The 13205-nt window shown below is 37.6% G+C and overlaps 1 protein-coding gene across 4 annotated transcripts in view; it reads left to right on the top strand.

Moving 5' to 3' along the window:
• Nucleotides 1–12188, top strand: part of PALS1 (protein associated with LIN7 1, MAGUK p55 family member) — a 92911-nt gene extending 80723 nt beyond the window's left edge. For all 4 annotated transcript variants that reach the window (XM_011726375.3, XM_011726376.2, XM_011726374.2 and 1 more), the window contains 4 exons: nt 239–406; nt 1071–1273; nt 3759–3869; nt 9175–12188. In XM_011726375.3, the coding sequence (XP_011724677.2) occupies nt 239–406; nt 1071–1273; nt 3759–3869; nt 9175–9351 (659 nt within the window). In that variant the 3' untranslated portion in view covers nt 9352–12188. The remainder of the gene's footprint in view (nt 1–238; nt 407–1070; nt 1274–3758; nt 3870–9174) is intronic.
• The last annotated feature ends 1017 nt before the right edge of the window (nt 12189–13205 follow it).

The raw sequence follows: 13205 nt of genomic DNA, 5'->3' as shown, positions 1-13205 counted from the left end.
AATTATATTGTATTAGACATTCAAGCATGAATTTTTCATTTCAAGTATGAAATAAGATAAAAATTAATAGAAGGAGTATTATATTGTTGTCTGATTCATTTTCATGGTACCCCAGTAAGGATGTAAAGACAATACATTGTGCTTTTTTCTAATTTTGGGGGGAAGATCTACGAGTATTTATATCTTTATTACATGGCAATAATTTTGTCTGAAGGGCTTAACTTTTTTTCCCCCAAAGATTATGACAATGAGGAGATCTTAACCTATGAGGAAATGTCACTTTATCATCAGCCAGCAAATAGGAAGAGACCTATCATCTTGATTGGTCCACAGAACTGTGGCCAGAATGAATTGCGTCAGAGGCTCATGAACAAAGAAAAGGACCGCTTTGCATCTGCAGTGCCTCGTAAGTTTGAATGCATTCCCATTTTCCTGTGCTTTTCAGTTTACCAGCTCAGAACCTAACTACATTATGTAGGGAAATTTTTTATTCATTTCATTAAAACAGTGTTGTCAGTGAAAGAGGAACTTTGCTTAACCAAATATTTTGACAATTTTTAAATTAAAAATAGTCATTATTAAGAAATTTTAATTTGTCCTTCGATTATGTACTATTTTCTAAACAAATTTCAGTTTGGGCCCCTTACAATTTCGTGTTCCATAGGGAATCAGTTCCTGCTTCTTTAAAGTGATACTGAAGATAGAAACTTAGGCATAATCTGAAAACAGAAGTTCTAAGATTATATAGTACCTAATCTTATGGAAATAAACTTTAGGAGAAGATGAGTAGTAGTGTTTTAAATGCAGGATGAAGTAACTTGAAGTGTAAGCATAAAATGTATTAAGATAATTAAATATAACTATTACTGAAATACTACAAACACATTTTTGTTCATTTTTCAATCTATAAAAAATAAAAACAATGTTAAACATGTAGGTGCTTAGCATTTTCTCAGTTTATTATTTTATAATCTGTGTTACAAAATAAAAATTCTTTCTGACTAGCAGAATTATCCCCTGTCCTCTATCTAAGCCATGCCCATTATTTTTGTCTGGTTTTGTTTGCCTAGATACAACTCGGAGTAGGCGAGACCAAGAAGTAGCTGGTAGAGATTACCACTTTGTTTCTCGGCAAGCATTCGAGGCAGACATAGCAGCTGGAAAGTTCATTGAGCATGGTGAATTTGAGAAGAATTTGTATGGAACTAGCATAGATTCTGTACGGCAAGTGATCAACTCTGGCAAAATATGTCTTTTAAGTCTTCGTACACAGGTAAAGCTAGAATTTTGTTTTAGGGTTTGAACTTAGAGGGCATGTCATACAGAGTAATCTAGTGGAAACTCTATTTTCGTCCCAGTGGAAACTCTATTTTCGTCCAAGAACAGTGTGAACTAATTAAGTTCTCATATGGTTTTTCTCACTGATTTACTATGTGAAATCACACAGGTTACTAAATCTCTTTCACTTTACTCCGAGGGGAAAACATATACATACTTACATAAACAGTTTGACTATTTCTTGTTCAAAATGCTTGAGACCAGAGTGTTTTGAATTTTAGGATTTCTCAGGTTTTAGAATATTTGCATATATATAATGAGCTATCTTGAGGATAGGACCCAAGTCTGAAATGAAATTCATTTATCTTATATATACCTTATTTACTTGGCCTGAAGGAAATTTTATTTTTCCTGGGGATATTGAATAAACTGTCTGCTCCTGTGTTTTGACTATGACCCATCACATGAGGCCAGGGGTGACATTTTCCACTTGTGCCATCATGTCACTGCTCAGAAAGTTTCAGATTTTGCATTTCAGATTTTTGGATTAGAGATGTTTAGCTTGTATATATACTTGTATGTATGTTCTGAAACTTAAAATACAGTAAATATAGTACTGGTAGTACTTTAATTTGAGTCTGTAAAAGAATTTCCCTTTTCTGATTCTGATATGAGAAAAATTAGAAAACTTCAAGATTATTTTTATGGTTTAAATACCACTGTTCAAATATTAACAAGTATCACAGTGAATGCTTGGTTGTATGAAAATAATGAAACTTTAGTTTCAGTTATTTGGCAGACTAAGCAAAAGCATAAAATTACTAACTAGTGCCTCTTAGCTTTCTATTTAAAAATGTTAATTTTAGGATGCCAATGTGGGTGGATCACTTGAGCTCAGGAATTCCAGACCAGCCTGGGCAACATGGCAAAACCCCATCTCTACCAAAAATTTAAAAAATTAGCCAGGCGTGGTGGCATGCACCTGTGGTCCCAGCTACTTGGGAGGCTGGGATGGGAGAATCGCCTGAGCCAGGGAGGCAGAGATTGTAGTGAGCTGCACTGGATCCAACCTGGGTGACAGAGCGAGCAGAGTGAGACCCTGTCTTAAAAATAAAAACAAAACAACAAAAAAACTAATTTTAGAAATTTTGGAGTTTTTAAGAAACTCCAAATGTTATGGAAAATTTTTTAATTTTTGTAGACCATACAGCTTTAGCATATAACTTTCCTTAATGTGGCTGCTGCTCATGTCAAATCAGGCAACATAGTCAGTGGTCATTAAAGAGATGTACGTAAAGGAGAATTGATTCTAAAATCGGTATTCTAAAATAGTAATTAGGGATTTTTGTTTGTGTTTTAGTGGACGAATGCGCTTAGGCTCTATACTCTTTCAGTTATACATTTTTGATTTAAGAGAAGTATACATATTTTTACTAAATTTCTTTAGAATTCTTTATATTATTTGGGCAAACAGGTTTTTAAAATTCTTACTTCTCCAAGAAAAATAGCTAACAGATTTCAACAAAGAACTCAGCATATTGTTTTAATCATCTTAATGTTTTTAGATAGAAACGGCATATTCCTATAATCTCCATTTTGATAGAGCACTTCAGTTTGAGGACACAGAGTCATGCATTGGTAACAAAGTGAAAACTGCAATCTCCAGATTCAAACATAGTCGTCTTTTCCTTAGATGTGCTTTTCTTGAATTGTCTTTTGCACATGTGAAGTTATGTTCTCTGATTTTGCTTATATTTAGTGTCTGGCACATAGTAAGGCAACTTGTATGATTCTAATTCCTCCAAAATGGATTTTTAATATGGTTATTGTAATCTGTATGTGATCTTATTAGCAAGGTATTTTAATATCACAGTTGTCATCCTTCAGTATCATTCACTTATATTTCATTACATAAAAGAGCAAGCTAAAATAATATATGTATATAATATATATAATATGTATATATACACACAGATATATATATGTATGTATGTGTGTGTATATATATACACATATATACACACACACACACACACACACACAGAGATATATATATATAGCTTCACAGTATATTCTTACAGTGAATGGTAGGATCTTAAAAATATTGTGAATTGGGCCAGGTGCAGTGGCTCATGCCTATAATCCCAGCACTTTGGGAGGCCAAGGGAGGAGCATTGCTTGAGGCCAGGAGTTCAAGACCAGCCTGGGCAGCAAAGCAAGATCCTGTCTCTACAAAAAAGTAAAAAGTTAGCCAGACAGGGTAGTGCATGCCTATGGTTCTAGCTACTGAGGATGCTGAGGTGAGAGGGTCACTTGAGTGCAGCAGATTGAGGTTGCAGAGAGCCGTGATCACACCACTGCATTCCAGCCTAGGCGACAGAGCAAGTCCCTTAATCTAATATATATATCCAATCAGTATTATTAGGAAGTAATTAAATGATGCAAATTATTTTAAAAATCAAAATATCTCTTCTTTACAGTCATTGAAGACTCTTCGGAATTCAGATTTGAAACCATATATTATCTTCATTGCACCCCCTTCACAAGAAAGACTTCGGGCATTATTGGCCAAAGAAGGCAAAAATCCAAAGGTAAAGTTTTCACACTATTGTACTATTCCATTGAAGGTAAACATGAAACAGTCCTGGTCTAATTTGTCCTGGTGCTTAAAAGCTCCATTAGCTTGAGCTTTCAAACTGATTATTCTTTCTGTAATATTACTTGCCCAAAAATTGCCATGGTTGCCACTGGGTTGGACTATGGCAGCTTTCCAAAGTTGGGGCGTCTACATATGGTACCTTTGAGCTTCTTCACATGGGTCTGTGACATTTCTAGGGAGATGTGACTGCCACCAAAGTTATCAGCCAACTCTTCAGGATTACTGACTTTTCTCTGTAGATACTCCACATTTTCAGAGAGCCAAATTTGAGTGCTCTTGCTTTTCTCTTCTTTTTATCCCACTGAAAATTTATGTTCTGCTTTTCTTCTCCCTTTGGTCTTCTCACATGGTTTGGAACAGAAAAATGTTTTTAAATTATTTTAGATCTATACTAGATACGGTTGAGGTAGTCCATGTCACATTAAACATTGATAATTAAGTGAATGATAATATATGTTATTAATAAGAAAGCATTGAGCTTTTATTTAATTATGTAAGATGATAACTCTGTCAAGTGACTTACTGTATCAAAGTACATGTTCTTGTTTTTTTGCTCCTTATTTATTAAATAGATCTATTTTTGAGAGGGCTTACTCAGATTGCCTCATTTCATTGACTGTGCCTTTAAATCTCCTTAAAGATAGTCATTAAAAGCATATTTACATTCCTTTCTTTTGATTCTGTTTTTTGTTTTTTGTTTTTGTTTTTTTTTTTGGTCATTGTTGTTTTGAGATAGGGTCTAACTCTGTTGCCCAGCCTGGAGTGTAGTGGCATGTTCATGGCTCACTGCAGGCTCAGACTCTGGGCTCAGGTGATCCTCTCACCCCAGCCTGTCCAAGTGGCTGGGACGATAGCCATGCACCACCATGCCTGGCTAATTTTTTATGTATTTTGTATAGACAGGGTCTCACTGTGTTGCCAGGTTGGTATTGAACTCCTGGCCTCAAGAAACCCTCCTGCCTCAGCCTCCCAAAGTGCTTGGATTGCAGGTGTAAGCCACCATGCCCAGCCTTCCTTTCATTCTTTTTTTTTTTTTTTTTTTTTTTTTTTTTTGAGATGGAGTCTCGCTCTGTCGCCCAGGCTGGAGTGCAGTGGCGCAGTCTCAGCTTACTGCAAGCTCCGCCTCCCAGGTTCACGCCTTTCTCCTGCCTCACCCTCCCGAGTTGCTGGGACTACAGGCACCCGCCACCACGCCTGGCTAATTTTTTTGTGTTTTTAGTAGAGATGGGGTTTCACCATGTTAGCCAGGATGATCTTGATCTCCTGACCTCGTGATCCACCTGTCTCGGTCTCCCAAAGTGCTGGGATTACAGGCGTGAGCCACCGCGCTCAGCTTCCTTTCATTCTTGACTGTCCACCACAACACATTAACCCTTCCTCTTCCTCTTCACCCTCCAAAATATCTTTTTTCACTCTATGTCTACCTAACATTTATTTATTTATTTTTTTTTGAGACAGAGTCTCGCTCTGTCACCCAGGCTGGAGTGCAGTGGCGCGTTCTCAGCTCACTGCAAGCTCTGCCTCCCGGGTTCACGCCATTCTCCTGCCTCAGCCTCCCAAGTAGCTGGGACTACAGGCGCCCGCCACTGTGCCCAGCTAATTTTTTGTATTTTTAGTAGAGACGGGGTTTCACCGTGGTCTCAATCTCCTGACCTTGTGATCCACCTGCCTCGGCCTCCCAAAGTGCTGGGATTATGGGTGTAAGCCACCACGCCCGGCCAACATTTCTTATTCAATCTATATGTGAGGTAGTAATTTTTAATGTCTTAGGCTACAGACATAAATGACCTTCCCATCCTACATGATGAGCATAATTCTGGTTGCTTTGTCTAGGCTAAGTAGGCTAGCTGGTTAAAGTGTAGCACTGCACTCCTTTTTCATTTCCGCCATATACCTACAAATTCATAAGTAACTGGAGTCAGAGTATTTGTTGTCCATAGCACTTGGAATGATACAAAGGAAATAGGCAGCATGGTCGCTGGCTGTTCTTGAGGAGGATCACAATATAACAAGAGAAACGTGATTAATACTATATAGAATTTAGTGTCCAGTAGAACAGGAACTCCATGATTGTTCGAGGAAAAGGATGCACACTGAGGACCAGAGTGTACTCCATTCTTCCTGTTCAGCCTAATTTTCCACTTCCTAACATGCACCCTTATTTCTTTTTAGGCCTTTTTTCCAACAAGGATTCGCTATTATATGAAGGACCATAGGACCATAGACCATTCCAAAACATGTTAAGCACCTTTTTTTTTTTTTTTTTTGAGATGGAGTCTTGCTCTGTCACCCAGACTGAAGTGCAGTGGCGCAATCTCGGCTCACTGCAGCCTCCGCCTCCTGGGCTTGAGCGATTCTCCTGCCGCAGCCTCCAGAGTAGCTGGGATTACAGGCACCTGCCACCATGCCCAGCTCTTTTTATTTTATTTTTTTTATTTTTAGTAGAGATGGGGTTTCATCGTGTTAGCCAGGATAGTCTTGATCTCCTGACCTCGTGATCCGCCGCCTCTGCCTCCCAAAGTGTTGGGATTACAGGCGTGAGCCACCGTGCCCAGCCAGCATCTTTCTTTTGTTTGGTCTCTGGCAGTGTTCTAATGGAAATTTTATCTACTTCACTTAGAATTGGCCATCCTAAATTTTAGGTCTGTTTTTTTTTGTTTTTTTGTTTTGTTTTGTTTTTGAGAGGAGATTCTATGTCACCCAGACTAGAGTGCTGTGGCATGACCATAGCTCACTGCAAGCCTTGAACTCCTGGACTCAAATGACCCTCCCATGCCAGTCCTATAACCTGGGACTATAGGCATGTGCCACAGGTCCTAGCTTATATATATTTTCAAAGCAGGACCAAAATGTTTTAACAATATGCAATATATTTAATTTTCTAATTAGAACTTTCTGATTCTTTTTCTTTGCTGAAGTATATTTCACATACAATAAATACATGCATTTTAATTGTATAATTCAGCAAGTTTTGGAAATGTATACCTGTGTAACCACCATGCCTATCAAGATTTAGAACATTTCTATTACTCTAGATAGTTTTCTTATGCCCCTTTGAAGTTACTGCCCCTCCATTCTTTCTTTCTGGCAACCACTAATCTGCTTTCTGTCACTATAGATTTGTTTGGTCTGTTCTAGAAGTTCATATAAATAGAAGCATGCAGTTAAAGTTTGTGTCTGGCTTTTGATTGGCATGTTTTTGAGATTGATCTGTGTTGCGTCTAACAGCAGTTCATTCTCTCTTAATGCTGAGTAATATACCATGATACTAATATAGCACAATTTATTCATTCTTAAGTTAAAAAATATTTGGATAAAATTTTGAGGGCCGGGCACAGTGGCTCATGCCTGTTATCCCAGCACTTTGGGAGGCTGAGGCAGGCAGATCACTTGAGGTTAGGAGTTTGAGACCAGCCTGGCTAACATAGTGAAATCCCATCTCTACTAAAAGCACAAAAATTAGCCGGGTGTGGTGGCATGCACCTGTAATCCCAGCTACTTGGGAGGCTGAGGCCGGAGAATCACTTGAACCCAGGAGGTGGAGGTTGCAGTGAGCTGGGATTGCGCCACTGCACTCCAGCCTGGACAACAGAGTAAGACCCTTTCTCAAAAAAGAAGAAAAGATAAATGTATGTTTTAACTTTATAAAAAACTGCTAAACTGTTTTTAGTTTACTAAATTGATATAGAAGGCCAGGTGCAGTGGCTTACGCCTGTAATCCCAGCATTTTGAGAGGCCAAGGTGGACGGATCACTTGAGGCCAGGAGTTCAAGACCAGCCTGGGCAACATAGTAAAATCCTGTCTCTACTAAAACTACAAAAAAAAATTGGCCGGGTGTGGTGGTGCATGCCTGTGGTACTGGCTACTCAAGAGGCCGAGTTCGTGCCACTGCACTCCAGCCTGGGCAACACTCACTGGGTGCAAAATGTAACCAACCAGTTATCTAATTGTATTCTGAATCTCTGAATCTGTTCTGCTAGTATACAGGCTTGAGAGTGGCTATCTGGTAATATGAACTTATTGTCAGTTTTGCCTAGTTCAGCTAAAAATTTTGAGCTAAAACATTTTGTTTCATCTTAGTCGTGGATTGTAATTTGAAAGAGGACTTCAGACATAAAGTACTAAATAAGTGATATAAGGTATTTTGGCATAAAATGAAATAATGCCTTAAATTTGATAAAAACTAGGTGGATTGGGGGCTTTAGCATTTTCATTTCAACTCCAGTACCACAAAGTTTCAGTTCTCTGTGGAGTCCTAGAATGTTCAATGATCTCGAGCTTTTGGTAGACATGAGTTTTAGCAAAAATGTCAGTGTGTTCAGTTACAGTGGTGAAGTAGATTCCCTGCTGGGAACAAAGGATTCTGTGTGCCATATTCAGATATACAACATTCCAGAATGAGAATTAGAGAGCCATGCAAAAAACTGCCTCAGGACTAGCCAGAGTTGTCATATTTTTAATGTTTTCTTACTGTTACGGAAGTTCAAACAGTTGAATGATATGAATTTTTTTGTACTGTGGGTCCAATATAGTACTGATGTGTGACTTTTATATCTGAGACATTTTGTCTTGAGTTTAAATTAGTTGTCTTCATTGGCGGGGGTGTTTTGGGGTGAGTTTCACTTTCTGGAACATATGTGCCTGATAATTAGAGGGTTTGGGATAAGTTTTGCACATAGCGTTGCTGCCTGCTTATCTTTGCAGAATGGCCCTTTCCTTCAGTCAGTATTTTAAAGTAGGCTGTTCTATATAGTTTCCCAAACTTTGGTAGGATACTTTTAACTGTCTGCAGCAGACAGTAAAGGGCAAGGGCTCGTTACTAGAGCCAAAAGTAGATGGCATTTTAGGTCCTTGCTCCAACAAGAAAGGTTCACTTCATGTTACAGAAGATGTTACTATTAGGAAGAGGTTATAGTGTTCTAGAATGTTTGAAAACAAATGTTTGTAGGGAATTCAAAGTAACAGTCTGTGTTCTTGAAGCTTGTAGTCTTGTTGGTGAGATAAGACAATATATGTGAAAACCTAAATAGTGGTATAAAACAGGATATATTGAGTCCCAAATGGTTCATAATGTGAGTCCTGAAGATGCCAAAGCAAAAGAAACCAGTGTGGCCATGACAGGGTTGGAAAGGAGCTCCTGAGGTTGGGAGAGACAGAAGGAAGGCCATCTCTGACTCATCCTATATTGTTTGGTTAGAAAAGGAATTATCTCACAGTTTTTATCTTCTCTTTGCAGCCTGAAGAATTGAGAGAAATCATTGAGAAGACAAGAGAGATGGAGCAGAACAATGGCCACTACTTTGATACGGCAATTGTGAATTCAGATCTTGATAAAGCCTATCAGGAATTGCTTAGGTTAATTAACAAACTTGATACTGAACCTCAGTGGGTACCGTCCACTTGGCTGAGGTGAAAGAAACATCCATTCTATGGCACGTTGGACTTGATCTGGCAAAAACTGCCAGTAGGAAGATTGCCCGACACTGCAGCAAGTTTGAGGATAGGGTGGAAGGCAGCAGTATAAGCTGTAGATCTGTTCTTAGATCTCTTGAATTAGTGAGAGGACAGTTCCCTTAGGCAGTTTGTGCACAGCATCCTTTATTCTCTATACATGGCTTTAGCGGTTTTTGCCTCATTTTGGGATTCTAAATGGAAGCTTTCAACAGAGCATTCCATTTTGTCCTGTTAAAACCTTTTGTTTTCACCTAAACCCTTTCTGCTTAGTCGTATCTGTGAAAAACTTGTATACACAAGTGTCCATGTCTCACACAAATATTGATGTGATTACACTTAAGTGTTAAATCATTTACACTTAAATGACTTCATTGGGAATATTGAGCAGAGGGATTGTGCTTCTGTGCACTGGGCAAGGCAGTATTTGCTTAGGAGACTAATTTAGTCATCAGAGATACTTTCCTAAAAAGGAAAAATAAAAAACAAAATGGTGCCACTTTGGGTTGGAGCTGCTCTGTTAGGCTTGAATTCATTTGTATGTCTTTTAATTCTTAAAAAAACAAAAAACATTCCATTAGAAGCACCAGTTTTTTTGCTCAAATTTTGTGGATCAGACTCTACACTCAACACACTCTAATAATCTACTTAAAGGTACACAAAATATGCTGATCTTTTTTAAATTATGATTTTCTGAATTTTTTTTCTTAAGTCGTCTCAACTGATTTACTAACCTAGCTCATCTGCATAGTATAGTAGGATGTATGTTACATTTTTATGAATGGCAGGTATTCATTATAATCTGTATTGACTGTTAAAAAGTTTCTTCCTCGTGATGCTAATAGTTTTTTATATACATGGGAGGACAGCACATTTGACAGTTTTCGCATTTTTATGTATGAGCACAGTATTCTATGACTGTGCTACATATATATAGGTAATAAACTGGAATTCTGTTGATGAATATAGCTGCTGTACTGTATATTAATATTTAATCAACAAATGGTCATTGAAAACACTTGTTTAGCATCTGAATAAAATTATATATGTCCTTGGGAAATACTATGACAATTGACTTTAAGATCAAAAGGAAAGGAAGACCTGGAAGTCATTTGAATATTTTAGGAAAAGAATATTAGAGAGAAAAAGGTATTACGTATATAGAAATAGGTTTTTAACCTAACAAGGTCTGCCTCTCATGACCAGAATGCAACAGCTTGGTAAATCATAAAAAACATTTAAGCTAATAGGATTTTTGTACTGTCTCTATAGCTGTAGCTTTAAAATTCAACATGTATAATTGGCATGGAAACTTAATTTGCAGTCTTTTCAAGCCTTTAGGATAGTGTGATGTGTGACAAACAACCTCAAATGTGAATGCCTTGATTTTATTTTTATGGTGACTTTAGCTACAGCATTTCCTATTCCCAGAGCTAAACACTGGAATAATACTGACATCATTTAACATTAAGCAATTGTGTTTAAAGAGTAATTTGTGTCATGTATATATTTGATTTTTTTCCTCTTCTACGTAATTTTATTTGAACAAATGTAGACAGTTTATATGTTGCCTTTTTCTGTTCAAATTTGCATGGCCTATTAAGTTGGCTGGAGAGTGTTTTATGTGGAAATATTTTCAAGATAATGTTCCTTAGGAAGAAAATAACATTTTTCAGTTGAGGGAAGGAATGCCATACATACTGTCTCTTCAGCTCTGAAATACTCCAATTTAGAGCCAGGAAAATTCACAGGTCACACCGATTTTTGGCATTAAAAGCTAAGGAATATACTTAGCACTTAATCTTTTCAGTTTTCCAGTTTACTTCTCAGGAATGAAGGGCAGTCTATGGTTGACAATGGAGTTTTGTGATCTGCTTATTGTAACTGACAACTGTTTTCAACTCTAAGAGCTAAACTATTGGCAGTTCATGTTAAGTTAGAGTGAGGTTGTAGGTAGTGTCAGTGAATGGCTCTTGTGCCCACTGTAGACATTAGGCCTGCACTAGGGCCATGTGCTGTCAAGATTCAGGAACATGGCTTTAACAAGTAGATCTTGTACCAAGGCAGAGGCCATGCCATGCCGTACTTTTAGGAAGTCTGAGGTGATAAATATTTCAAGGTCAGTGAAGTCCTATCATTCTCCCCTTCCTCATCAGCAATGATAGAAATGTCCCAGACTTTTCTAAATCCCAGTGATAAGGATGTGCTGATATTCAACACAGTCCTTAAAGTGAAAAGTGAGTTGTTGCTGACCTCCACAAAAGAATACGGAAAAAAGCCTTGCTGTACACCTAGTTGTACAGCCACTCTGGCCAATTCTATTTCCTGTCCCTCTGTGGTTCTGACTGGAGAACCCATTGTTGGCGGGGGGGAGGTCTTACCCATTTAATATAGAAATGATATGAATAACTAATGCAGTGTACTTGGAAAATCCAAATAAGGAAGTGTTAAGGTTGGTGCATATCTTTATTTCTCAAATTTTCATTGTCAGAACAAATGGATGGAGAATATTATTTAGACTAATCCAGATTTGCTTTCTATGAAAATCAAATGTCTGGATTATTTTCCTTTTCTCATGGCCTAAGAAATAAGTATTGATAAGGAATGATTTGAATGTAATTTTGTGAATGTGTAGAAAATATAAAGCAGGGATTTAGCCTTAATAAAGGTAACCTTCTGACATCTGTTGTTAATCCCCCTTTGTACTCTTATCCTGTATCTGCACTCTGTTATTTTGAGATGTCATACTGTACACTGTATTGTAAAAATAAAAGTAAAATTATATTTCAAATTTTAAAAGCCACTGAGCAATTTCTATTGGTATTTGCTCTGCCACTCAAGGTTTCCACACATGTAAAGACCACCCTTCAAGTTTTTGCCAAAATCAAGACCATTGGATCCTCCAGGTACAACACAAAATACCTTTTGATTTGTTCTTTACAGTGGGGTAGTGCCCCCTGTTGGCACAGATATAGGTAGGTCCTGTTTCCTTAATTATTAAAACCAACAACTAAGTGTATTAAAGATGGACAACGCAAGGCTGTGAACTTGGAAGTTTTCTGGAGAAGGAGTTATGTAATATTCAGGCAAATGGACCTTATGTGCAGCCTGGGATTTGAGGACACTGAGGCAGCATGTGAATTGTTGGCAAATATATAACATACTTTGTTTCTCTTCATTTCTCCTTTTTTTCTGCTATACATCTCCCAAAGGTCATAAATCATACACCAACAAAGTTTCTTACGTATATACACCTGCCACTGCAGTTCAGCTTTCCATTCCTATTCCTGATCTATATTCTTCCCGTTTCAGATAACTGACGCCACACAACAAATTATGTGTCCGTTGTTTTCTCGATTTCTTTTTAACAAATGCTAAACTAAAATCATCTGTACTTTTGTAGGCATTTTAACTAAGGTCAGTACATTCCAGGGCTTTAAGAAGCCACAGGAGAATTCTAGGGTCCTTTGGCTTGTTGCTTTAAGGTGAATATTGAATTTACCTAAATGTGGAAAACCACTAATCTGGATCCCTACTTCAAACTAATTTTTGCCTCCTAGAAAGGCAGTACATAATGCTTAAAATGTAAAGATCAAATTAAATCAAATCATACTTGACTTGCATTCCAGCTGTGCTCTTTGACTTGTCAAAGCCTCAATTTCCTCATCTGCAAAATGGAGATGGTAGAATTTACAGTTCAGCAGGATGTTGGGAAGACGAAATGTTAAACAAACAGTTACCTATTTTTAAAGTACTTGTGAACTGAGTTGTTGGTTTTCCAGTCATTACTGAATTTACACTGAACCTAAGATTTTA

Source organism: Macaca nemestrina, chromosome 7 (assembly GCF_043159975.1).
Source record: "Macaca nemestrina isolate mMacNem1 chromosome 7, mMacNem.hap1, whole genome shotgun sequence".
Lineage (NCBI taxonomy): Eukaryota > Metazoa > Chordata > Mammalia > Primates > Cercopithecidae > Macaca > Macaca nemestrina.
Note: the sequence above shows the minus strand (reverse complement) of the source record. Positions and strands in the feature narration are given on the sequence as shown.